The sequence below is a fragment of the Salvia splendens genome, chromosome 4, assembly GCF_004379255.2.
Source record: "Salvia splendens isolate huo1 chromosome 4, SspV2, whole genome shotgun sequence".
NCBI classification, from domain to species: domain Eukaryota; kingdom Viridiplantae; phylum Streptophyta; class Magnoliopsida; order Lamiales; family Lamiaceae; genus Salvia; species Salvia splendens.
The window spans coordinates 37880746-37908006 of record NC_056035.1 but is presented as its reverse complement, the minus strand read 5'-3'; the positions used below and the strand labels follow the sequence as shown (position 1 = coordinate 37908006).

General features: G+C 36.3%; 3 protein-coding genes and 1 pseudogene across 3 annotated transcripts; 2 read left to right on the top strand and 2 right to left on the bottom strand.

Annotated features, from left to right (window-relative positions):
- The first annotated feature begins 2650 nt into the window (after positions 1 to 2650).
- LOC121797663 (protein PELPK1-like) lies at positions 2651 to 3874 on the top strand. The gene has a single exon (XM_042196307.1). The coding sequence runs from the start codon at positions 2708 to 2710 to the stop codon at positions 3647 to 3649; it is 942 nt and encodes a 313-aa protein (XP_042052241.1). The 5' UTR covers positions 2651 to 2707; the 3' UTR covers positions 3650 to 3874.
- A 1532-nt stretch (positions 3875 to 5406) lies between these two features.
- On the top strand, positions 5407 to 6442 carry LOC121800398 (protein PELPK1-like). The gene has a single exon (XM_042199971.1). The coding sequence runs from the start codon at positions 5451 to 5453 to the stop codon at positions 5970 to 5972; it is 522 nt and encodes a 173-aa protein (XP_042055905.1). The 5' UTR covers positions 5407 to 5450; the 3' UTR covers positions 5973 to 6442.
- Positions 6443 to 6890: 448 nt separating this feature from the next.
- Positions 6891 to 14473, bottom strand: LOC121799857 (annotated as a pseudogene).
- A 4136-nt stretch (positions 14474 to 18609) lies between these two features.
- On the bottom strand, positions 18610 to 19871 carry LOC121798949. The gene has a single exon (XM_042198230.1). It carries the CDS (start codon positions 19721 to 19723, stop codon positions 18830 to 18832), a length of 894 nt encoding a protein of 297 aa, XP_042054164.1. The 5' UTR covers positions 19724 to 19871; the 3' UTR covers positions 18610 to 18829.
- Positions 19872 to 27261: the final 7390 nt, after the last annotated feature.

The following is a 27261-nucleotide window of genomic DNA, read 5'->3' as shown; positions in this document are numbered from 1 at the left end:
TGTATATTTTGGAGGTTGCATCTGATTATATTTATAGAGTGTGGTGGAGACTGCTCGTTGCCATAACGGAGAAGGTTACTCCTATAAAATACGCCCATATTTCCCCCTTTTTAGCTACAAATTAGTTAAGATTATAATTCAATCGTTTGTCTACAGATTACCATAACTAAACGATCTAATATAATGATGACTTATTGACTTTTAAACATTTTAAAATTGGAAAGTTACACATCACATAAGCAATAAATTCAGGATTTAAATCAAGTAACACGTTAAATTATTGCTGCAGACTCAAATAATTTCCAAGCCAATTGATTCATGTGGCTTAACGTAGAGAGTGGTGCCCTAACCATTATTCAATTGTATTTTCATAACCACATAAAAGAGTTTAAAAGAGAGAAAAGCATTAGGAAGTTGAACTAACTCGATCTTCCACCTCATACAAAGCTAAGCCTATTTAAACCCTCAATGCAACCCAAACTACATAACTCATCCAAGTAACTGAAGATCACTCAACATAAAAACCTTCTTCATTCATCTATTTCCTCCCCAAACAATGCATTTCATGGCCACCATTCCCTTTTCCTCTTTCTGCTCATCGCTCTGTCATCCATAACTAACCATGCAGAGGCACGCCGTCTGATGGAGTCGCCTCCCAACCCCGAAATCCCATCTATACCGAAGCCTGAGTTGCCATCGTTGCCTAAACCTGAGATTCCAACACTGCCAAAACCTGAAATCCCAGTACTGCCTAAGCCCGAGTTTCCAACACTGCCTAAGCCCGAGTTTCCAACACTGCCAAAGCCCGAGCTTCCAACACTGCCAAAACTAGAGGTACCTGTGTTGCCAAACCCCGAACTTCCAACACTACCCAACCCAGAATGATCAACATCGCCTAAGCCAACACAAGAAAAGACAAAGAGACAACATGTTCTATATTTATAATCTTCTCATTTCTAAATCTAATATATTTGAATCATAATTTCGGAGGCTCGACAAATGAATTGAGAATACAAAATCCAAATAACGTAACCGATTTTGATTTCTGACATCTGATAGATGTAAGATGTCTAAATCCAAGCTCTAAAACTCATGTAATTAACTAAAAGACATCATTTACGAAAATTCTCATTAAAATTATTCAAAGATTATAATTATTTAGTTGAAACAAGTTCCAAAAAATTGAGTACTAACAAAGCAGCAAGGAAAATTCCCATAGTTTACGTACGGTAATACATACTCATAATTTAGTTACCAACTAGTCAACTTTACGACAACTTAATTACTTTCAATACACGGTAAATAAAATATTACTATTATTAGTATAATTTTCGTTGCTAGTATTATTTTTATTTTTATTATTCGGTAAGAGTTTAAAAGTTAAATATTGCTATACATGTTACTCTTATTAAATGATAAACTTAATTCCTTTAGTCAATCAAGTAGCATTATTGAGATTAAATTTATCAAGTATCTTTCGACTATATAGCTTTGGATTATATATAATCAATGTTGTACTAATTTCTAACGCCAAAAAATTGACCTTCATTTTTAGTCTGTTCTAGTTTATTTTATACGGATTTCATTTTAAGACCATTTTATTTCATTCTTTCTAAAAATGAAGTAAAACGATATTATAATAAACTATTTGTTGGTTCTATGGTTTGCCACTAGGAATTAGTTTTGTACTATGTTACAACCCATATATATAGCTTTTATACATCCATTTTGGATATGCAATTTATACATCTATTTTGTCATAATTTATATGTAAATTTTGAATTTCGAAATCATCTAAGTTCCATAATTGCAAATGTGTATCATAATGCAAAATTGGCAATGATTTTGTGCTTGCAAAAAACGGGAAAAAAAGTTGATTTAGAGACAGTAAAGATATCAATCAATACAATTATTTGATTAAATTAATTTGTAAGTATATATTTTATAGTTACAAAAAATAGATAAATAAACTTAAGACAAATTTACATGTGATTTTGAACTTGATTTGGAAATAATTATTCACTAATATCTAATAAAAAGTTAATCTTTTCTTTAATTTATAAATAAAATTTCAAAAGTACGAGTACTAAATTATTGCAGAAGGGTTAGTATGTATAAGTATTAAATTTTTTAAAAAGTAATTAATCTTTAAATACCTAAAATGTTCAGTTATATATGTACATATATGATTGCCCATGATTAATAATAGAGTTTGGTGACTGCTCGTTGCAATAATAGGTACGAATGGTATAAGAATAAGCTATATTTCTCTTCATGAGCTGCGAATTAGTTGAGATTAACATTTCATTCTCAATTGGATTTTCTTACCAACCTGTCAATTTCATTGCCTACAGATGACCTATTTAAAGGGTTTATATAGACGTGTACAAATTTAGATTCATGTTTTAAATCAAATCCAACAATGAATTATTGATTCACAATGAAAAAGTTTCCAAGGCTATTGATTCACGATGAATTCATTGGTGGTGACCTAACCTGTTCTTGAATTGTACTAATTTAATAACCACCTTACACGACTTTAAGAGAGACAAAGGCATTAGGAAGTTGAACTAACTTAATCTTCCACCTCATACAATGCCTATATAAACCCTCAATGCATCCCCAAACTTCATAACTCATCCAACAAAGTTAAGTCACTTAGAACCAAAAAACTTTCTTGATTCAACTAATTATACCTCTTCAAACGATGGCATTTCATCGCCGCCATTCCCTTTTCTTCTTCTTACTCATCACACTGTCATCCATAACGAACCATGCAGAGGCGCGCCGTCTCCTAGAGTCATCGCCTGTGCCTGAGGTTCCCAAGCCCGAAATCCCATCTATACCCAAGCCTGAGCTGCCACCGTTGCCTAAGCCTGAGATTCCAACACTGCCAAAGCCCGAGCTTCCAACACTGCCAAAACTAGAGGTACCTGTGTTGCCAAACCCCGAACTTCCAACACTACCCAACCCAGAGGTACCGACATTGCCTAAGCCAACACTCGAAAAAGCTGAAACGCCAAAGCCTACTCTTCCTGAAATACCAAAGCCTCAAATGCCAGAGCTACCAAAGCTCCCAGAATTGCCAAAACCTGAGATCCCGGCTGTCCCTAAGCCTGAGGTACCAACAGTGCCAAAACCTGAGGTCCCAACTTCACCTAAGCCTGAGGTTCCAACAGTGCCGAAACCTGAGGTACCAACTTTGCCTAAGCCCGAGATCCCGACTTTGCCTAAACTTGAACTTCCAACACTACCCAAACCAGAGGTACCGACATTGCCTATGCCAACATTAGAAAAAGCTGAAACACCAAAGCCAACTCTACCTGAAATACCAAAGCCTCAAGTTCCAGAATTGCCAAAACCAACGGTGCCAGAGCTACCAAAGCTCCCTGAATTACCAAAACCTGAGGTCCCGACTGTCCCTAAGCCTGAGGTACCAACAGTGCCAAAACCTCAAATGCCAGAGCTACCAAAGCTCCCAGAATTGCCAAAACCTGAGCTTCCAGCTGTCCCTAAGCCCGAAGTTCCAACATTGCCAAAACCTGAGGTCCCGACTTTGCCTAAGCCAGAGATGCCAAAGTTGCCTGAACTTCCAAAGATTCCAGAATTGCCTAAATCAACTTTGCCAGAAGGACCCAAATCCCGTTGATTTGTTTCGATAGAGGAACATGACATCGGGAATCAAGTTCCAGAGATCCACTTACAGTGGAGGGATGCATAATTCTGGAATGATCGACTTATATTGTCGTTGCTGTTTTCTTTTCTTATTGTTTTCCAATTTGTCCTTCTATTATATGTAAGCTTGCTTGTATGTTCTGGTTGTTTACAGTTTTCAATTCTTTTTTAATGTCATTTAATATAGATTCATGATTGATTGAGGTTTTCAGTTATAATCAACTATGTTTCATTTTTTTTTTCGACCATCACTTTCAAATGTTAAGAGGAATTAAATTCCCAATGCTAGTACTGAAATGGGAAAGATATCGAACAACCCTTTCTCCTGGCCAACATTATGATGAAATATATCTGTGTGCATGATGCTGAAGTGCTGCTGCAGTCTACTTCAGCAAAGGTCGAAACGAAATTAGTTCTAATATAATAAACTTCATTTTTAAAGATTTAATTTTTGTGAAGATTGCATAATTGAACTCAGAATTTGAGTTGTTTGAATATCCAATATAATTATGCCCCTCTTTTCCTTCATGTGTTTGGATATGAAATTAATCTGCAATTCATTTGATATCAAAATTCAAAATTAATTTGGGATTTTTGGAATGGAGATTTAGGAATAAATATTTAATAAATAAATTGGAGAAATAATAAAGTCGGAGTTTGGAGAAATTAAAGTATGAACGAAAATAAAATAAAATAACAGCTAAAATCTAATAAGAGAGATTAATTGTGCTGTATTTTGTAGTTGATCTTTACCAAGGTCATTTTGACAGCAAAAGCTAGGATAACTTTCCATAGTTTAATGTTCATTATTTTTTCGTTTTTTATATGGAGTACTATATTAATTTTTATTTTGATCAAATTTAAAATCTCCCAAAAAATTAATCTTATTAAATGATGTACTTAATTCTTTTAGTCAATCAAGTGGCATAATTGAGGAGTACATTATTTTTCACTTGAAAACAATTATTCGACATTATAAAAGTTAATTGCTAATCAAATCTTCATGTCACCTGTTCTCTATTTTGGATATGTAATTTAGAGACATACTAACCTTGGAATTAGTCAGGTAAGTACTACACAGATTTTCCATTACTTATTGCGAAATTTTAATTCCTGATCATTTATATTCCATAATTGCAATTGTGATTTGGCAATGAACAATTAACAATGATGTTGCATTGGTCGTAAATTTATATTTTCTAGAAAACAAGTTAATTAATTTAGAAAAGAGTGAAGATATCAACCAATAAAATTATACGTGAATGATTGGAGTACGTATTTGATTAGTACATTTTTTTTTCTCTTTTTAGCTACGTAATAGGTTATTATAATTTCATTGTCAAATGGAACTTCTTACCAACCTCTTCCGATTGGAGAAGTAGTTTCCTACAGATGACCAAAATTAAACAACTTAATATAGACGTATGTTTCGTTCATACAATATTTTAAATTGGAAAATTACGCCCTAATTCAAGTTTTAAATCAAGTCTTAACATTATATCATCCATTCACACTCAAGCAGTTTCAAGACCATTGATCCATTTAATTAAACACAGGATTGATGACCTAACCTGTTCTTGAATTGTATTTTAATAACCGCATGAGTTCCAGAGAGAGAAAGGCTTTAGGAAGTTGAACTATAACTAAATCTTCCACCTCATTCAATGCCTATATAAACCGTGAATGCACCCCCCAAACCTCACAACTCGACCAAGAAAGTGAAGATCACTTGAACAAATAAACCCTTCTTGATTCAGCTATTTCTTCTTCAAACAATGGCATTACATCGCCACCATTCCCTTTTCCTCTTCTTGCTCATCGCTCTGTCATCCATAACAAACCGTGCAGTGGCACGTCATCTCCTAGAGTCGCCTGTCCCTAAGTTTCCCCAGCCCGAAATTCCATCTATACCAAAGCCAGAGTTACCTCCACTAGCCAAGCCCGAGCTGCCATTGTTGCCTAAGCCCGAGGTTCCAACACTGCCAAAGCCTGAGGTCCCAGCATTGCCTAAGCCAGACGTCCCAGCATTGACAAAACCTGAGGTTCCAACACTGCCAAAACCAGAGGTACCTACATTGCCAAAGCCCGAACTTCCAACAATACCCAAGACAGAGGTACCGACATTGCCTAAGCCAAAACTAGAAAAGGCTGAATTGCCAAAGCCTACTTTACCTGAAATACCAAAGCCAGAATTGCCAAAACCAACGATGCCTGGGCTACCAAAGTTCCCAGAATTACCAAAACCTGAGGTCCCGGCTGTCCCTAAGTCTGAGGTTCCAACATTGCCGAAACCTTAGGTCCCGACGTTGCCTAAGCCTGAGGTTCCAACAGTGCCGAAACCTGAGGTCCCGACTTTGCCAAAGCCCGAACTTCCAACACTACCCAAACCAGAGGTACCGATAGTGCCTAAGCCAACACTCAAAAAAGCTGAAACGCTAAAGCCTACTCTACCTGAAATACCAAAGCCTCAAATGCCAGAATTGCCAAAACCAAAGGTGCCAGAGCTACCAAAGCTCCCAGAATTATCAAAACCTGAGGTTCCGACTGTCCCTAAGCCTGAGGTACCAACAGTGCCAAAACCTCAAATGTCAGAGCTACCAAAACTCCCAGAATTGCCAAAGCCCGACATTCCAGCTGTCCCTAAGACTGAGGTTCCAACATTGCCAAACCCCGAGGTCCCGACTCTGCCTAAGCCTGAGTTGCCAACTCTACCTAAGCCAGAAATGCCAAAGTTGCCTGAACTTCCAAAGATTCCAGAACTTCCCAAACCAACTTTGCCCGAAGGACCCAAATCCCGTTGATTTGCTTCGAAATAGGAAAAAAACATACGAAATATTATTTCGGAGATTTGCCCTACTCTGGAGGGATGGATAATTCTAGAATGATCAATTTATAGTCGTTGTCTTATTCTCTTATTGTTTTCCAGTTTGTCCTATTATATGTAAGCTTGGTGGTATATTCTGGGTATTTACTGTTTATAATTCTTTGTTAATGTCGTTTAATATATATTCATGATTGATCGAGGCTTACATGATTAATGGTGCTTTCAGTTATAATCAACTATGTTCCATTTTTCTTGTTTTCTACTATCACTTCAAATGTTTCAAGCAATGAAATTCTCAATGCTGCTACTGTTTTGGAGCAAAACTTCTTAGCAAAGACAGACACATGTTATATAATCTTATTTAACATGAAAGAGAGATAGAGAGTTTATATTAGATCTTGATAAACTTCTCATTTATAAATCTAAGAGTATGTAATAGGTTTTCACTAACAGTTGTACAAACTAGTTTGATGGAAAACTTACTGGGTGACTGAAATGGGAAAGATATCAAACAGCCATTTCTGCTTCACCAACATTTCTAGGAATTCCGACGTCCAGCCTCATGGTTGGTTTGTAGTGCTCAGGCACAGCTTCACCGGCCTGCACACATAATTCAACCACTGCGGGGGCCTGCCCGTAGAAGTTCCTGAGCTCCCTCTCCATAGGCTGATCAACATCAGGTACATGCCACACGTATCTGGGGGGAATTAAGTCATTGAGAACTGCCGCCTGCCATCCATGTTGCCCATTACGCTGTTGGTGCTTATAAGCTCAGCAATTCTGGGCTTTGTGTCCGCTTGGGCCTATGTGCACTTCGGGGCAGTAACCACAAACCCTCACAGGATACATCTTCATTAACCTCCGGGCTCCATCCCTCATTTCTTCCCATGCTTGGAGTGTTTCCTCAGCAAGCAGTGCTAAATCTTCTTTGCTAGATGGTGGCACAATTTCTGAGTCTGGTATTTCAGCCAATATTTCTGGCGTTGGAGCTTCTGGGTCAAGGTCAGGCAACTCACTCTCATAAGCATCAACAAACTCCTTTTTTCCAATGCGTATGATGGGTTTTCTTCTTTTTTTGGTGGGGTATTCCTGCAGGTCTACCCCTGCTTGAATGCATAGCTCCACTACCGTGGGAACTCTCGGTACAGAAAATCTCTCATCATGAGTTATACGGTTGCCAAGACGGTCATACATGCGGTACCAATATGTCCTCGACAACTGCTTTACCCCATTCATGAGTTCCTTTGCGAATGGAAGCTCGTGGCCCTCTGCAAGACTTGAAAGGATGCCTGATAGGACCTACATGAATTTCATTACACCACCTGCAAGAATAGGCTATAACTGTCAAGACAAAAATCAAATGTTAGAAAAAGTGATATCTATCTCAAATTACCAACACCATCACAACTAAGAATATCATAACATACAGCAGAAAGGAAAAGAAAGTCCAAATTTTCCTTATTTATTTTAGTTTGTGATATGAAAAATGAATGGACATGAACAAAGAAAAGTGAACATTGATAGAGAATTACTTGCAGGCATTGACAGGCATCACTTTCAGAAGTTTCTTCAGATTGTTAACTAATGTTGTTCTTGCATTCAACACTTTGTATGCAAGAGGAATCAGTCTTTTAACCACCAATCCTAGTTTGGAGGTGGGATAGGTGCTCTTGGTTCGCTTTCACGATTTTTCAGCCTCTTCCTGGCATTTCGTCGTAACTCAATAATAGGTATAGGAAATGGTTTCTTTTCCTTTTAAGAATAATAATGAGGAAAATCTGAATTTTGTGGATGGTCGCATTTAACGACCAGAGCTTGAAAGTGATTTGCCTTCTCTAACGGGGTTCGTAATTTCAATTGGCTGAGTCTATTGCAAGTTCTCTGCAAAAAAGTATACAAAAATAGTAGACCTCAATCAGTATTCTCTAACATGTCAGAAGCTAATACGTGCTTATAGTTAGGGTTGCATGAAACTAAATCAAAAAATGATTCAGATTACGTTGCATTGCTAAGTGGTGACGAATCAATAAGGTGTAGGAAAGTAGATTTCGATATAGAAGTACCTTTAAAGAATCGAATGAACTAAGACCTTGTTGTGTGCTATATTTCAAATAGTCAAACTGCAAGCATGTCCTTTTACCACGAGAGAAAGCAGCCGTGCTGAAATGGGAATGCAGACACCCAGCGTCCATTCCTACGAAAAAGCTGGAACTATTATGTGGTGAGACACTCGCCAGACAGTGTCGTTCGTGTAAGTAGATTTCATGGCATGTAACTCCTGAAGCAAACATCCATTTACCAAGCTACATATATAACTGGAAATACATTTAATTTCAACGAGAGCATAGCACCTATATTCATACTTATCTGCAATTCTCCTCAACAACAATGTCTCTGGCGAAAAAACAATCCTAAATTTGTAAGTGTAATAATAGAGTGCTCATTTCAGTTGTAAGAAGAAGGCAGAAGAAGTAAGAAGAAGGCTGATGAAGAAGGAAGAAGAGTTTGAAGAACTAGCCGTTGGAAAGTTAGTTAGGTTGTTGTAAAGAGCAGTTGACAGCTCTTGGTTTCTTGTTTCTTGTTTTCATTCAGTTAGTAGCAGTTACTACTTCTTGTATTAGCTTAAATAGAGCAGTTGCTTGTGTATGTAGATTAGAGATTGATATTCATTCAATAAAATAGATTCCATTTTCTCCAAGAAATCGCCTACTTTCAATACTAGAGTTTAGTGTGTGTTTTCTGCATAAGTGTGTGAGTACTTCACATTACAGTGAGTGTGTGTGATCTATTCAAGAGTGTGTAAGCCTTGTGTGTTAATCCTAACAAGTGGCGCCGTCTGTGGGAAAGGATTGAAGCTGATTTGCAGAAGTTCAAGCAGTTTCAGAGATGGCAGCAAGGCTTGATGCAGAAAAATTCACAGGCAAGAATGACTATGGCCTGTGGAAGATGAAGATGAAGGCGGTTTTGATCCAACAAGGCTTGGCTGCAGTGCTTTCAAAACCTGAGGAAAAGGGAAAGGCTCCAGTGCTTGATGATAAAGCACAAATAAAGATGGAGGAGATGCAGCTCAAGGCACACTCTGCAGTGATTTTGTGCCTTGGAGATAAAGTCTTGAGGGATGTTCAAGAAGCCAAGACTGCGGTGGAGATCTTGGATAAGTTGGATGAAGTTTACTTGGCCAAATCATTGGCTAACCGGCTGTATCTCAAGAAGAGGCTCTATGCCTATAGTTTCTCTGGAGAGAAATCTATCATAGAGCAGTTAGAGGAGTTCAACAAGATCATTGATGATCTGGGCTCTGTGGATGTTAAAGTTTCAGATGAAGACAAGGCTATTCTTACATTGAATGCCTTGCCTAGCTCTTATGACCAGTTGAGTGATGCAATCATCTATGGCAGAGATAAGCCTATCACCTATGCAGAAGTCTACTCGGCCTTGATGGCTAAGGAACTCCAGAAGACCACCAGCAGAGGCTCTGCAAGCTCTAATGTTCAAGCTGCAGAGGCCTTGAATGTGAAGAAGTTCAAGAAGCAGAATTTCAAGAAGAAGTTTGAGGGCACAAAACCCTCAAGCTCTGATGCTCAGAAGGAAACCAGAGCATGTTATTGGTGCAAGAAACCAGGGCACTTGAAGAAGGATTGCCATGCATGGAAGAGAAAACTAGCCTCTGAGGGCCACAACACTTCTGATTGTGTGGAGAGTACTGATCCCCCTGCTCAACTTATGAATATCAGTGATAATGGGATCAGTCACAGGTGGATAATGGACTCAGGGTGCAGCTTCCATATGTGCCCCAACAAATCTTGGTTTCATGATCTTCAGGAAGCATCAGGGACTGTAGTTCTTGGCAATAACCATGTGTGTCAGATCAAAGGGATAGGGAAGGTGAAGCTAAGTTTGCAAGATCGCTCAATGAAGATTCTGACTCCAGAGGTTCATTCCAGAGGTGAAAAGGAACCTCATATCACTGGGAATGTTGGAAGAGAAGGGTTTCACCATTGTGATGTGTCAGGGAAAGATGCTTGTGAAATCTGGGAATGCAGTAATGATGGAGGCTGACAGAGAGCATGTGCTTTACTATCTTAATGCAAAGGCAGTTGGTGGAGAGAGCAATGCGGTTTTAGAAGAGTCCTTGAAGCTGTGGCACATGAGGCTGGGCCACCCAGCTGAAGGGACCATGAAAGAACTCATCAAGAAGGGTCTGATTCCTGGAGAATTCAAGAAAATGGATCCATGTGAGCAATGCATACTTGGTAAAGCAAAGAAGGCACCCTATTCAACAGGTACTCACTCATCTACAGCCCCATTAGACTACATACATAGTGATCTCTGGGCCCTTCACCTGTAAGCTCAATTGGTGGTGGGAAATACTACCTTCCTATTATTGATGACTACACTAGGAAATTGTGGGTGTACATACTGAAAGAAAAGTCAGAAACATTCACAAAATTCAAGATGTGGTGTAAGGAGGTGGAGCTAGAGAAGGGAAGGAGCGTTAAATGCCTAAGAACTGATAATGGCTTAGAGTACTTATCTGCTGAGTTTGACTTGTTTTGCAAAGAGAAGGGTATGAGGAGGCACAGAACTGTTCCTAATAATCCTCAACAAAATGGTGTTGTAGAGAGGATGAATAGGACTATCCTAGAGAGGGTAAGGTGCTTGCTACTCAGTTCTGGTCTGAGCAGCAGATTTTGGGGTGAAGCTGTGTATACAGCAGCCTATCTCATTAACAAATGTCCATCCACTGCTCTAAAGTCTGAAACCCCTGATTACATGTGGTATGGAACTCATAGTGACTACTCAAAGTACAATGTGTTTGGGTGTGCAGCCTATGCTCATGCTAGACAAAGCAAGCTTGAAGCTAGGGCTCTGAAATGTATCTTGCTGGGATATCAGAGGGGTGTTAAGGGGTATAGACTCTGGTGTATTGAGCCTGGTAAACAGAAAGTAATTGTGAGCAGGGATGTGGTGTTCTTGGAGGATCAGATGCCCTACTTGAAAGAGAAGCTGGAATCCAGTGAAGTTGAGGGTGATTTCTTCAAGGTGGAGTCTGTGGGACTTGGCCTAGGAGTAGGTGGAGCTACTGACTCAGAAACTGAGTCTGAAAATGATGATACTCCATCTCAGGAACAAAGGAGTAATGAGCCTACAGCTGATCCTAACAGAGAATATCAGATTGCAAGAGATAGAGGAAGAAGGAAAGCAAAGCCCCCTGAGAAATTTTCTGATGTGGTCTACTATGCTCTTTGTGCTGCAGAGAGTGTTGATGGTGCAGATCCTCTCACCTATAAAGAAGCCATGAGGAGTAAAGATAGAGAAAGGTGGATACAAGCCATGAATGAAGAAATAGAGTCTTTACTAAAGAACAAAACCTGGAGTTTGGTGGACAAATCCAAGCTGAACACAGATGGAAAAGAAAGGAAACTGATCAGCTGCAAGTGGTTGTTTAAAAAGAAGGTGGAGACCACTGACAAAGACAGAATCAGGTTCAAAGCAAGGCTGGTGGCAAGGGGATTTACACAGCAAGAAGGAGTTGACTTCAATGAGGTGTTTGCTCCGGTTGTTAAGCACACATCTATTAGGATTTTGTTGGCTGTGGTGAATCAGCTAGATTGGGAATTGCAGCAGCTTGATGTGAAGACTGTCTTCCTAAATGGTGACCTAGAGGAGACTATCTTCATGGAACAGCCAGAGGGCTATGTGAAGATTGGAGAAGAAAGCAAGGTGTGCTTGCTACAAAAGAGTCTTTATGGTCTTAAGCAAAGTCCTAGACAGTGGAACAAGAAGTTTGATGTACAAATGAAGAAGATTGGCTTCATTAGATCAGAGTTTGATGACTGCATCTACATAAAGAAGTCAGGCAGAACTCCTATTGCCTATCTATTACTTTATGTGGATGATATGCTGCTTGCAGGACCTTCTTTGACAGAAATTCAGAAAGTTAAGGAGGATTTGAAGTCTAGCTTTGAGATGAAGGATCTGGGAGAAGCTAGGAAGATCCTAGGCATAAATATTCTGAGGGATAGAGGCTGCAAGAGGCTGTGGATGCTTCAAACTGACTACATTGAAAAGGTCTTGCAGAGATTCAAAATGGAAAATGCAAAACCTGCATCAACCCCACTGTCACAGAGCTTTAGACTATCTAAGGAGAAGGCGCCTAAAACTAAGCAAGAGGCTGAGGAAATGGAGTCTGTCCCCTATGCTAGTGTGGTTGGAAGTGTTATGTACACAATGATATGTACCAGACCAGACCTTGCTCATGCAATTTCAGTGATTAGTAGATACATGGCTGACCCGGGGAAGGAGCATTGGAATGCCCTTAAGTGGATTTAAAGGTACATGAAATCAACCAGTGGCTGGGGAGTTGTTTTCAATAGCTGGGAAGGTGAATTTGAGGAGGTTGTTCAGGGCTACTGTGATGCAGACTTTGCTGCAAACCTGGACAACAGAAAGTCCCAAACAGGCTACCTTTTCACCATGTTTGGAACTGTGATCAGCTGGAAATCAGGTTTACAAAGTGTTGTTGCTCTCTCAACAACAGAATCAGAGTATATGGCTCTCACTGCAGCTGTACAGGAGAGTTTTTGGATCCAGGGAGTGATTTCTGAATTTGGTTTTAACCAAAAGACAATGGTGATTCATTGTGATAGTAGTTCAGCTATGTGCTTGGCTAAACATCAGTTTTTCCATGAGAGGAGCAAGCACATAGACATAAGACTACATTTTATTAGAGATGAGATTGAAAGAGGGAGAGTGAAGGTGGTAAAGATTAGCACCTTGCACAATACAGCAGATATGCTAACTAAATCTCTAAGTAGAGATAAGTTTGATCATTGTAAGGAATTGATCAACGTTTGCTGTAAGAACTGAAGTGAGCCCTCAGGTGGAGAATTGTAATAATAGAGTGCTCATTTCAGTTGTAAGAAGAAGGCAGAAGAAGTAAGAAGAAGGCTGATGAAGAAGGAAGAAGAGTTTGAAGAACTAGCCGTTGGAAAGTTAGTTAGGTTGTTGTAAAGAGCAGTTGACAGCTCTTGGTTTCTTGTTTCTTGTTTTCATTCAGTTAGTAGCAGTTACTACTTCTTGTATTAGCTTAAATAGAGCAGTTGCTCGTGTATGTAGATTAGAGATTGATATTCATTCAATAAAATAGATTCCATTTTCTCCAAGAAATCGCCTACTTTCAATACTAGAGTTTAGTGTGTGTTTTCTGCATAAGTGTGTGAGTACTTCACATTACAGTGAGTGTGTGTGATCTATTCAAGAGTGTGTAAGCCTTGTGTGTTAATCCTAACAGTAAGCAGAGTATCTAATGTCATATAATTAACTCACAAGCATACACATCAACACATCCAAACAATAAAATACGAATGTTTAAATTCTAAATAATTATTCAGCAAAAGATAATACAGTGTTGTAACTTCAAATTCTAAATAATTATCAGATATGATTCCGAGTAAATCTATCTATCAATACATATATAAAAGGGGAGTTTTGGAGAATGTACACGACTGCTATTTTAGCTGGAAAGTTATTTAAAAGTTTTTTGATTTATGGACTTTAGAGAAAAATTTGAGCATCACATAATCCACTCCCAGTTCGAGCTCATAATATTCGGAGAAGTCACAAATTGCTATGAAATACTCCGAATTCAAGTCATAAATTCAAAACAAATTCTACTAGCTCAATTCAAGAACAACATTCTTCTACTTTAATCTTTCAGTTGGATTCAATGTTGCATCACAGAGGAATAAGAAATACTATAAAAATTCTTACCAATTTTTGCAATGGGTGTGAGATTCAAGCCTTTAAATAATTTTTCATGGAAGATGGAGAAGGATGGATGGAGGGCTAAATAGGGGAAGATATAGAAGCGTGGCTGGCTGGACTCGGATAATCCGGCGTGAACGGCAGCCAACGCTGGAGAGTGGAAAGCAATTTATTCACGCTTGAAAGAGGAGGAAATAAACAGAGTAAATCTGTTTTTGATTTGAGTCTAAATGGGATTCACAGATTTTTTCCCTTGGGCCTTAGAATTCTATTCTAAGATATTGGGCCAAATTGAATGGCAGAACTTGTCACGTAGTGATGGGCCTTTTGTATTAACAAGACAATATTATTATCCATGTCACTTTTGTTTTAAAAAATACGGTTTATGTAAAATACTCAAATATTTACTAGTACTAACTTTCAATTTGGTCTTAGTTTGCTAACAAGTTGGAGTTTTTACATATGGGTGTCTAAAAATTGAAGTTGATAAATTTGTAACAGTATACGGTCAATGTATGGTTAGATTTTGGTATTAAAAGCAAAATAAGAGAAAAAATAAAAAATGGTAATTCGAATTTTGCAATCAATCAAAATTTCAGCGTTGACATAGTTTGATGACTTGCTTACATGTTACTATCCGACATCAAACAAAAAGGCATCATGCTTTAGGCAGCGAAACAATATAATCTTATATTATACTAAATTAAATAATTTCATTTATTAAATTATATTTCATTAAGTATGTTAGCATTAAAATCTTGATAGGTTGTAAAATTAAAATAAATTAATAGTTTTGTAATTTACTAGACGATATAAAGCTAGTATGTAAAAACCAGAATCTTGCTAAAGTTTTAAAATTTACAGGAAATGTCCCAATAAAAAATGTGGGACAAATTTACGACTTGATGAGAAATACTAAAGTTAAATAAATATTTAATAATTTATACGCTATGATCACTTCTAACACGGCTGTACCAATCCTTGATTAATAGGAGTACTAGATCATTAATAATGGGCCAGCAAAATACAGATTAGTAAATTAGCGTGATTAAGAAATGCCAACAACAATAATACAAAATCCTAGATTATGTCCATATATTATTTAATCTTTAGTATCATCATTATCAAATATATAAGGTAAATTTAGTGTATACTCAATATATATTTGTAGAGTTGGTAATGAATCAATTTACACCATACCTGGAAAAAATAAATACGAAAGCAAGTTCCTAAATCACTAAAAATAAATAATTAGTGAATAAACAACGCAAAGATAAAAGGTTGATATATATATATAAGGTGAAATTTCCATATTGATGTGGTGAAATGCCCCCTTCAAATTGCCCATCTCTCAGTAGCACCAAATTCCATGCTCAAAACCATCCAAAACCCTACATTTTTGTACTGCTTCACAAAATCACATGTCGAGTAAGAAGAGACGTCAATTTCATGACAACAACTATACTTTAACAAATTGTTTCTTAACTTCAAAGCATAAATAAATCTTGTTTTGTTTTTAAACTGACGATGAATTGGAGGGTTTTAATTCGCTCCCACATAGTTCTAAATATATTTGCGTTACCACCAATCAACATTTATTAAAAAATAAGTCAAATCTTTATAACTAATGCATGTTTTACTTATGCGCATATACCAAATATAGCTCATATCCACATAACTGAAGAACTCCATTATTAACAAAACAAAATAATCATGGCAATTTTGCGTCTAAAATCCAATGTTAAACAAGTGCGATATATATCACTTACCAATATTAGGCAAGTTGAACTACCTCATACACTGATTTTGCCTAAACGAAGTTCCCTTAGTCTTTCATCATCATTCCTTTTTTTTTTGCGTCACAATACAACATTTAATACGATTCTTTAGCCATACATCTCTAATTAATATTCATTGGTTCACTTCAAATGATTCATATATAGAATATAAAATCACTTCGTTAATTAATATTTTAATCATAATTATACAATTAGTAATTAGTAATTCAAAATTAAATCTATAATCAAAAAAATAACGAAATGCACTTATGATGCCATAACAATGTTGGAAATTTTAGATAAATATGTCGTTAACGAAGTAGAGCAAATAGCCGAAACCAAGAGGAAGCTGCAAACCAAAACACAAAACACCATAACAGGAAATAATAAGGCCACCCGCAACGCGTTACGCGGGTGGCTCGAAGCCCGTTCCTCCGTGACGAGACGTGCACGGGACGCGTTGCAGCGTCCCATCGCGTCCCCAGCCCGCCGAGACACCCGTCTCTCCGAGACGGCCCGCGAGACGTCTTGCCACGCGCGCGCGTGACGTGGCTCGTTCCGCCGCCATGCATGACGTCCACTCGCTGCCCCGCGAGTGGGTTTCGTCACGCTGATGCAATAAATCATTTTTTTTTAATTCGAATTTAATATAAAAAAATTTAATTCGAAAAACGGTAATATTACCGTTTTTCGACCATTTTCCTATTTTTTTTACTCTATAAATACTCCTATTTCATCCTCATTTCACACACAAACACACATCTATTCTTCTCAAATCATCTCTCTTTCAACTCCAATTTTCATCTCAAATCAACTATTTTATTCTTCCCCCAAAGTTAATCGATCTAATGGATCCATATGAGCAAATGCGTCGAATAATGAAGGAATCACTTGAAGAAGATCGACGCCGGGAGGTGGAGGAAGTCGTGCCGCCCCAAAGACATTTTCGGACTTACATCCATCGTAACCGGGAGGAAGCCGCCGCAAGGTTAGTCCGCGACTACTTCTGCGATAACCCGATTTGGGGAGATACCTACTTTCGTCGACGTTTCCGCATGCGGAAACCGCTATTTCTCCACATCGCAAGTACATTGGCAGCCCGGGAATAGTTCTTCCAAGAAAGGTTCGACGCCGTCGGCCGTCCCAGCCACACGACGCTGCAGAAATGTACTGCAGCAATCCGTCAACTTGCGACTGGACAAACGGCGGATGTGTTCGACGAATATCTCCATAATTGGAGAAAACGCTGGGAGAATGTGCTTGATCCAATTATGCAAAAGCGTTCGGGCAGCCTTCACCGACGAATTTCTCCAGAGGCCAAGCACGACATATTGTCAGTTTCTGCTCCACCTTCACGAAGAAGTGCACGGATTCCTCGGGATGCTTGGCAGCGTCTATGGCATTCACTGGCAATGGAAGAATTGCCCTGTGGCATGGAGGGGGTCGTACACTTGCGGCCACAAAGGCACCCACCCTACCGTTATACTCGAGGCTGTTGTCGACAACCGGCTATGGATTTGGCATGCGTACTTCGGGGTCCCTGGATCGAACAACGACATAAACGTGCTCCACCAATCCGACCTCTTCGCCAAAGTTTTGGATGGTAAAGCGCTGGCCATCAACTTCATCGCTAACAACCGGCGGTATAAAATACTATCTTGCCGACTGCATCTACCCGAAGTGGCCAACCTTCGTGAAGACGTGCAACAGGCCTGTGAACGCAAAGCAGACTCTTTTTGCGCAGAAGCAGCAGGCTGCTTGCAAGGATGTGGAGAGGGCGTTTGGGGTTCTCCAAGCGCACTTCAACATAATCAAAGCCCCGGCTCGTACGTGGTTCATGAAGCGTATGGTAGACATCATATATACGTGCATAATCTTGCACAACATGATTGTCCAAGACGAAGGACCTGAGGCGGGAAATTGGTTCGACCTTGAAGCCCCCGGAAGCTCTACCGCAAGTAGTCCGCCTCGCAGTTGAGTGCATCCGTCTATACAAGAACGGTTGTCTATTCGGGCAAGGACACGTGACTCTACCGTCCACGCCCAACTCCAAGATGATCTAATGGAACACATTTGGGCAAAATTTGGCGGATGAAATTATTAAATTATGTATTTTTAATTTTTTTAGGATTTTACGAATTTTATGTTGTAATTTTATTTTATTTAATGAAGTGTGTTTTTATTAATTAAATTTGTTGAAAATAAAAATAGAAAATAAAATTGAATGAATAGTAATTTAAGATACGGTTAAGGGATTGATAAGAGATGGAGGGTTGCAGATTATGCCCTTAGTTAAGAGATGAAGTAAATAGTGGAGCCTATAAATAGTAATTTAAGAAACGGTTAAGGGACAGCGTTGCATATGCCTAATGATCCTAATGTTATGGTCATAGACTCAAGGTTAAAAATCACTATTGAAAACGACGTCCTGTGCGGAAATCGATGCAAGTTCAAAAATAAATGAAATCTTTGAATTCACAAGAACGTGAGAAGGTACTATCATGTTTTCTTCTTCATTTTATTTTTATATTGGAACCAATGTTATACACAAATAAAAGCAAGGAATTAATGCAAGGGGATTATATATCATTCCATAAGAAGATGTAGAGAACATTTATCAACCCCATTCTCCGTGATTACAAATCAAGAAAAAACTATGAAATTAAGCTGCAGAATTCGAATTACAAAACAAAATAAGAATTTCAAAAGAAACTAGAAGAAGAAAAAAGGGAAGAAAATCGGTGTTGATAAACGTTCGAACTCTTCTTAAATCAAAATAATAATTTTACAATTTATAGATGATAAGAAAGCACGGCAGCAACGCGCGCGTGTCGAACACGAGCATCTCTCCGCTCCCACCACCCACCGAGTCGTACCCGACCCGCTCCTGAATCACCGAGCCCAGCCCGATATCCTTACAAACCCGACCCGCTATGACCCGGCACACAAGCATTGCCAGCCTCCCCCTCCCTCCGCCGGCGCTCTCGTGGGCCTCGCCGCCGCCGGAGTATGTACACACAGCGGCTCTCTTGCACCCCTGGAACGCCCACGCGCCGCCGCAGGTCTCGTACGCGCCGCCCGGTGTGGTGGCGCCGAGGCGGTAGAACCTCATGACCTCGTTCCCGTCGGCAATGCAGCGCGCGTGGTCCTCGCCGGCGTCCCCCGCAGCCAAGGAGCCGGCGCGGAGCTTGACGGCGTCGCGATACTCCTCGAAGCGGTTCAGGGTCCGGGGCAGGCTCTGAACCTTGAAAACCATCTCAATCTGGCCCGAGAAGCTCTTCTCGCCCCAGCTCGTGTGGAAGATGATTTCCACCACATTGCGCGAGGGATGGTCTTTGGGGAGCTCCGTCAGAGAGGGGAAGAACGAGTCGATGGCACTGGACCGGACCGGGACAGCGGGCGGACCGGGTTCTGGTTTTCTGGAAACCGGGCGCTTGAACGGCGGAGATGGGTGGTGGCTTGGCGGCTTTGGCTTCTTGGGTTTCTTTTTGTTGGTTTCGACGATGTCTTTGAGATTTTGATAGCTATTTCGGCAGCTGGAGGAGTTGGATAATGAGCGGTGGTGGCGGTGGTCGTCGACGTCGTGGTGGTGGCGGCGGCGGCGGTAGTTGTGTTGGCTGACGACGTCGTCTAATGCCTTTGACTTGCATTGCAATGACTTCATCCATCCACTCGCCATGTCTTGGCCACTTTCACACCCTTCACCTTTAATTTGAGAGCTCTCTCTCTTTCTCTCTCTACACTAATGTATGTTTTGTGCATGTAAAAATATAGGAGTAGTAAGTGTATTGGGATACATACAGCGAATGAATATATCTATGAGAATTCAACGTGGGTAGGGAAGAGGTTTTTATATGTGGTATATTGGTGAAAAAAAATTAGGAGTCACCAAATTATCCGAAATTCAAGAATCCAATTTGAATTAAGCTGAAATTTAAAATTCCATTCGGATTTTTGGTTTGCATTAGATCAGATTTTAAAATTTCAGATGTTCAGATCGGATGTAATTTTATAACCCAAGTAATCCGTATATTTATATACCCCTACTACTATATAATAAAATTATATTATAATTATAATTTACTCCTCTTGTCTATTATTTAAAAAGTCATTGTGTCATATTTTGGGTGGTCAACAATTTAAAGAATCCTTTAATTTATTGCACTTTTGGCTTGCTGATCTCACATCATTAGCTTTTTACACTCACAATTCATTATAAAACTAGTACTGAGCATTAAAAATGAGTCTCACATTCCATTTACTTTCTATCGTTACTTTTTTCTTTACAAAGTTAAATAATTTCTTAAAATCTGTGCGAGTCAATGGTTCTTTAAATGGTGGACAAATGGTGTAACAAATTCTTATAATAATTTGGTAGTACTCCGTATTAGATTTTTGGAATTTTGAATTTTTATATGAGATTCATTTTTCATAAAATTTTGAATAGGGAATAAATTGATATGAAATCTGAATGTTGAACGCCTGAACCCTAGAAAACACGATAATAAATGGGAGCAAACAACATTGTGGAATATAATAATATACGTATATCATGGTGAAATATGACCAAGCTGACCTTCTGATAAATCTTGCAGCGTAGAGAGACACAGAGAATTAAATCAAACAAAATTCCATTAATGCTGCATCAGATATTTATCTCCACGTGAAATTATTTATATTAATTATTACTAGTAAATACAAATATTATGATACACCAAGATATGCATTGATTAGTGATTAATAGTTATATATACGATACGATCAGAACAATTATGGAAAAACAAAATTTCGCATTTATTGCAGTCTTGCACCAACACACAATCAATATCGGGCAATTATTGCAATATACTGCGCAAAATTAATAAGAAAGGGAGTATTTGGAATTTGATATAGTGGATTAACAATATGATTGTGTTGTGGTAATGATGAATGAAGACCCATCTTTCTTCTTATTGTCAAACAAATTATGACTGATCAAAAAGTTTAGGCGCTAATAATAACTGGTGTAGCTTCAACTTTTGGTTTCTGGATTTTTTATAAAAATTATGCGATTCAACCACCATTTTTGCATCATTTTCACTTTTATGAGATTATACATCCAACTAATTTTATTTGTTTTTTACAGAATTAATTAATAAAGGGACTGTTCTGAAATTATAAAAGTTGGTTTTGTAAATAGGAGTATATTTATAGTTGCAGACTTGAAGTAGTAACGTAACGTAACCCTAAATTAAGCTACAATAGTAATGTAACCACCCAACTCATTATCGAAATACAGATCACAGTTTATATGTCTTGTCAGCCATCTTTTTTAAACAGAAGACCAGTCAATCAACATTAATGTTACTTGCTCTATTTTTAAATAAGCTTCTATCATTATATTTTAATAAGTGTTTCGTTATAAAAATTTAAAATAAGGGTGACATTTTCCCCCATTTTATCCTCATTTGATATTTTTTACAAATTTGATGTTTAACTGTATTAAATTTAATAATTTTCTTAATATGTGTGATTTGATGATATTCTTTATTGAAAAAAATAGAGGTATTATTTATTTGGTTGCCCATATATTAATACAGTCATTTATGTGATACATAACTTCTTACTCGCTAATTGCACACTTCCAATTTCCTTGATGCTTATAGAATAAAAAGGAAAGAATAAATGGTCGGTATCCACAAATATTCTCGTTACTACTGAGATTTCAAACAAGCAAAAATGGTTTTCAAAGCTTAATTAGTTTCTTTTTATACAATAAAATACTAACTTTCCCAATTAAAGTTTATTAATTTTTGTAAATTAACTTTATCACAACAAAATTTATAAATGAGTACCTAGGTAAGTACGTACCTATAATATGCAGTGTATCATATTCTAGTTACCACAAATTTTAATGACTGAATGCCGACATGACCATGCTAGAATTACACGTATGTAATGCTTATTGTTCATCCAACCCCCCACCCCTCCAATTTACCCTATTCAATAATCAATTCCACGTAAATATTCAAAGGTATGTATAAATTACAATGCAATACCCATGATACCATGTTTTTCTAACATAGGCCCTCTGTATCTTTTCTTATAATTATGAACTAACTACGACATGTCAAAATCCACATAGAAGTGCATTGGTGGAGATATAAAATAAAGAATCAATTTTCTTTTAAAAAAATATTCTTGCATAACGCACAAAACAAAAAGTGAAATGTGACAAATTTGAGGAGACGGACAAAAATAGAAAAATGTAACAAAATTTAAGCGACGGAGGGAGTAACTATGTAGCATGTCGTTTCTACGAAATAATTTATATGGCAGTTAAGTTATTTGATTTTTGGTGCGCTAGGTTAACTCTGTTTTGAGTTGAAAAGAAATTGCTTAAAGACAACGACGAACCAAATCAAACCAAACCAAACAATAAACAATGCAAAACACCTAAATTACTCTTAATTAAAGGAAAAATAGTATACGACCTACACTAGTTTAATTATGGCTGAATGAGTACAACTGTATCCATAAATATATTGAAACTTTTTAATGAAAACAACGAAATATAGGCCGCACATTTTTTTTTAATGAAATAAAAGTGCTGAAATCTCAAATAGAAAGCAAGGCACCAGTTCGACAAAGTGGAGTAACAAATATTACAAAAAAAAGCACCAATAATGACAAAACAGAGATTATGAATCCACAACCAAATTACTCTAAAAAAAGTACTAGTTGTGAATAATCGTTCATATATGACTCTAAATTCATTAGTTCCATATAAATAATTTTGGTGTAATTAAAATGGATATAAACATTCTTATTGTAAATATATAGTTAACATAAAAAATGAATTAAAAAACTGCAATAGAAAGAAAAAAGTACTCCCAAGCCAAGCCACTAGAGGACTTGTCGTCAATAGCTAAATGACAATACAGAGCTCATTAGATTCCGAACAAAACAAATAAATACCAAATACAGAAACTATACGAATTCGAAAGTTGTACTATATAAATAAAAATATAGTACAAATCCGAAAGTGCCATTAATTACATTCAAAATGTGGGGACGTTGCCCACCACCCAATTGCATTTTGTCCTTTCATTACTTTCAACTGTTACTAATTTTTTATATATATAAAAATTGGATACATATTCCAGATTATTTTGTGCACCATGAGTGAGTACCATGTGAATCTATCTCTATTTATCATTTTAAAAAGTTTAACAGAATTAGGAGATTGGAATCTTTTATAGGAGTTTGCAATAAAACAGATGGGACGAGAGGAATAGAAAGAGAATGGAAGCTGGCCCAAACAATATAATATTAACACACATTTATATATTTGTGTATGTATAATTGAATAATTAATTAATACTTAGATATCAATTACTACATCTCAAAAGCATTGGAATTTTAACATACTATATATATTATGATTGTATTTATGAGAAAGTGGTAATTGGTTTCACTTGAAGTCGACAACATTGAGATGTGTAATGCCTATTAATGGTCTAATACAATACTAGTATTTTGACAATCATAATTGAATGATAAATGCCCTTCAAAAAACACACACGGAAGAGCACACACACATGTGTGTGTAAATTGAAATCTTATGCATCTCGAAATTGGAATTCCTATGAGCTTAGTATATTCTTTCTAGGCTATGCCTGGAAAATATCAAGCATAGTGTGGTGCTAACTAATTAATTAGTGAAATATATTAATACACACTTTATGTATTTAGAGAAAGGATAATGCTATGTGGCCATATTATAGTCAGTCATAAAAGGGTATTTAAGACAATATATAGCATAAAAGCAATAACTACTTAATTATGTTATTTAATGATCAAGTTTGTTTACACTATTACTCTTTGCTATTTATTTTAAAGATGAGATCATTATTTTTAAGTTTGAATTTAATTCATATATTTATAAAATTTGAAAACATGAAATTAAATAAAATTAAAGAAAAAAAGGAATATACTGAGGTTCATGCCTTCACCCACTTTGTCAAACAAAAATTCTCCACACCATCTCAATCTCGTCGATTTTGATATCGTGATTTTCGAATCATTTATTTTTATGTACACTATAATATGTTTACTTAATAGTAATATTCAACTTATTTTTATATTGAGTATTTAATTAAATTGACCAATTGATTGAATATATTAACTGATTTTAGATATGAGTTGGACGGTTTAGGACTTTAAGTCTTTATGATTGTACTAACTAATATTGAAGTTCATTAGATTTGTATCAATTTATAGCATAGCATTTCGTTACATATATTTGTGTTCATATATAATACTCCCTTGTTCCCTAAAAATAGAAACTATTTTTCTTTGATCCGTCCTCTTACAATAGAAACTTTCTATTTATGGAAATTTATTTCTCTCTAATGAAGTGTGACCCATTTTTTAGTAACACACTTTTGTTTCAATTATTTCAATGATTTATTAAAGCAAATTGTTATTTGATTTATAAATTTTTGTTACATAATTAAATTGAAAATTAATTGACAACCCCGATTACTCAACTGAATGTAATACTAATAATCGTGACACATTAAAACACATATTAGTAAATAATAAGTTTACTGTGACATACTTCGTATATAGTAGTAATAATTAGTGTAGTATATACACTAATTATGATTATAATATATTCTCCACTATATCATAATACACAAGTTAATAATTTATGTATTAAACACTAAGGTGTATTACAATCAAATAATAATATATTATATTGTACTATGATATACGATTATTAGATTATGAAATATTATGACAACATAGTATTGAAACTTAATATTAAGTTAAACTAAATTAATTTATGATAGCTTTTTTCGTCATACTTAATTTATAAAAATAAAAATAATAATAGTAATGACAAAAATATTTCTTAAGATTATAGTATATGTCGAGTAATATTATTTTAAATACAAATCTGAATAAAAAGCAAAAGGATATAAAGTACTCTAATCAAAAGTAAATATCTTCTAAAAATAATAAAAACATTGTTGGATAGATGAATATAAATTACTTACTTTATAAACTATGGTAGAGGGTAGAGTTGTTTTAAGAGTTTTGATACTTTTAAGGCGAGTTAATTATTAAGTGAACTCCTTTAATTTTCAGCTAAAAGATAAATTATGACTGGCCATAATATGACCATTTAGCATCACTCATAGAGAAATTTGCAAACAATGCATTACGTACAATGGATATCTCATCATAGCAAAAATAATTATAATACGTTTTCCATTCGACTTCTAAAGCATCTATTTAAATTAAATTAATAAATATTTTAGTATAAGGCTCCTAGTTGATTCAATTTACTTCACATGAATAAGGTATTTTTGGATGGGATATATAGGTATAGTGGGGGCTTTGCCAGCCTTTGGCGTCACGCCGGCAAAATCTGATAAATAATCCTGGGGTTCGTATCTTGGCGTGCTTCTATTCCCACTTTTATATTCTCTGTTTTTTGTTTTTTCTCTTTTTATTTCTCCTTTTTAGAAAGTATTTTCTACCCTTTTTAATTAGCCTTTAATACAAGAATCTATGCAATTCGAACACAGCTTTGTGGAGTCCCAGAATTTTGTTTGGTGGTTGTATCCAATCATGGTAAAATCCAGATATGGGGCGATTACATGCTTTTCTCACTTCTATGCGTTACTTCAAACTTCAAACCCAAGAACTTCTATACATTTTGCTGGATAACTTCCTTAGTGGAAATCGGATTCATACATTTAATAATAAAATAGTGACCCCATAGTATATTTTTTTCATAAAAATGAGGGGTATTTATTGTTTAAGTTATATTCATAATTAAAACTATTTATAATAATAATAAACAATAATTTTGGTGATTGTCGGGTGAGATTTGAGAGTGAGCTAGATTACATTTTAGAAAGATTACGTAGGCGAGAGAATTCAATTGTTCAAAACTGTTGGTCTAACTATGTTGCAAAATCGGAATGGATGAGCAGATGATATATCAATAATATATTATTGGCTCAAAGTTTGATTTTTTGTGGGTAAGAAATGTAACTAATTAAAAATGGTATGGATGGACATTAAAGAAGATTTAACACCACTTAACATTGATTAATTTGTTAGGATTTGATATTGAAAAACACGCTTTCGACAGGAAGTTTATTGTTGTATTGATTTGAATTTTCTTGAGAGAAGAAGAATTGGTTTAATTGTGCGTATACGCTAGAATTTATTGGATAAATTGTTCAAATTTTCTGCATTGTAAGTAATGGAAGCGGTATTAATAAAGGATCATTAGTCAAACTTTACGTAAGAGAATTGAACAATAAAATTTCACAACTTAAGATATAAGATGAACAACCTATCAAATTAATGGTTGTAGTAATATACAAAGATTAGTTTGAATAACTAACCTTAACCTAAAATTGAAAATTGTTTGACCCAGTTGACATCCATAACAATTAGGATATTAGGCCATCCACAATGCTATTGCTATACCGTTCCTTAAACTACTATTTGCGTACCCCACTGTACTTTTTTACTCTATTCCTTAACTAAGGAACGGAACCTGCAACCCTCCGTTCCTTATCCGTTCCTTAAATTACTATTCATTCAATTTCATTTTTTATTTTTATTTCCAACCCAATTCAATTAAAACAAACACACTTCATTAAAATTAAAAATAACATTACAACTTAAAATTTAAAAAAATAGAAAAAGACATAATTAAAATCCTAAAAAAATATAAATGACATAATTTAAAAAAATAGAAAAAGACATAATTAAAATCTCACATCGAAAGTGGAACATAAAACATTCAAGGATGTCTCTATAAAAGAGAAACAACCAAGAGTGAGTTTGTCCCACATCGAAAGTGGAACATAAAACATTCAAGGATGTCTCTATAAAAGAGAAACAACCAAGAGTGAGTTTGTCCCACATCGAAAGTGGAACATAAAACATTCAAGGATGTCTCTATAAAAGAGAAACAACCAAGAGTGAGTTTGTCTCACATCAAAAGTGGAACATAAAACATTCAAGGTTGTCTCTATAAAAGAGAAACAACCAAGAGTGAGTTTATCCCACATCGAAAGTGGAATATAAAACATTCAATAATGTTTCTATAAAAGAGAAACAACCAAGAGTGAGTTTGTCTCACATCGAAAGTGGAACATAAAACATTCAAGGTTGTCTCTATAAAAGAGAAATAACCAAGAATGA

What these genes read in the sequence shown, in the direction of transcription:
- LOC121797663 (XM_042196307.1), top strand. Translation starts at nt 2,708, where the DNA reads ATGGCATTTCATCGCCGCCATTCCCTTTTCTTCTTCTTACTCATCACA.
- LOC121800398 (XM_042199971.1), top strand. Translation starts at nt 5,451, where the DNA reads ATGGCATTACATCGCCACCATTCCCTTTTCCTCTTCTTGCTCATCGCT.
- LOC121798949 (XM_042198230.1), bottom strand. Translation starts at nt 19,723, where the DNA reads ATGGCGAGTGGATGGATGAAGTCATTGCAATGCAAGTCAAAGGCATTA.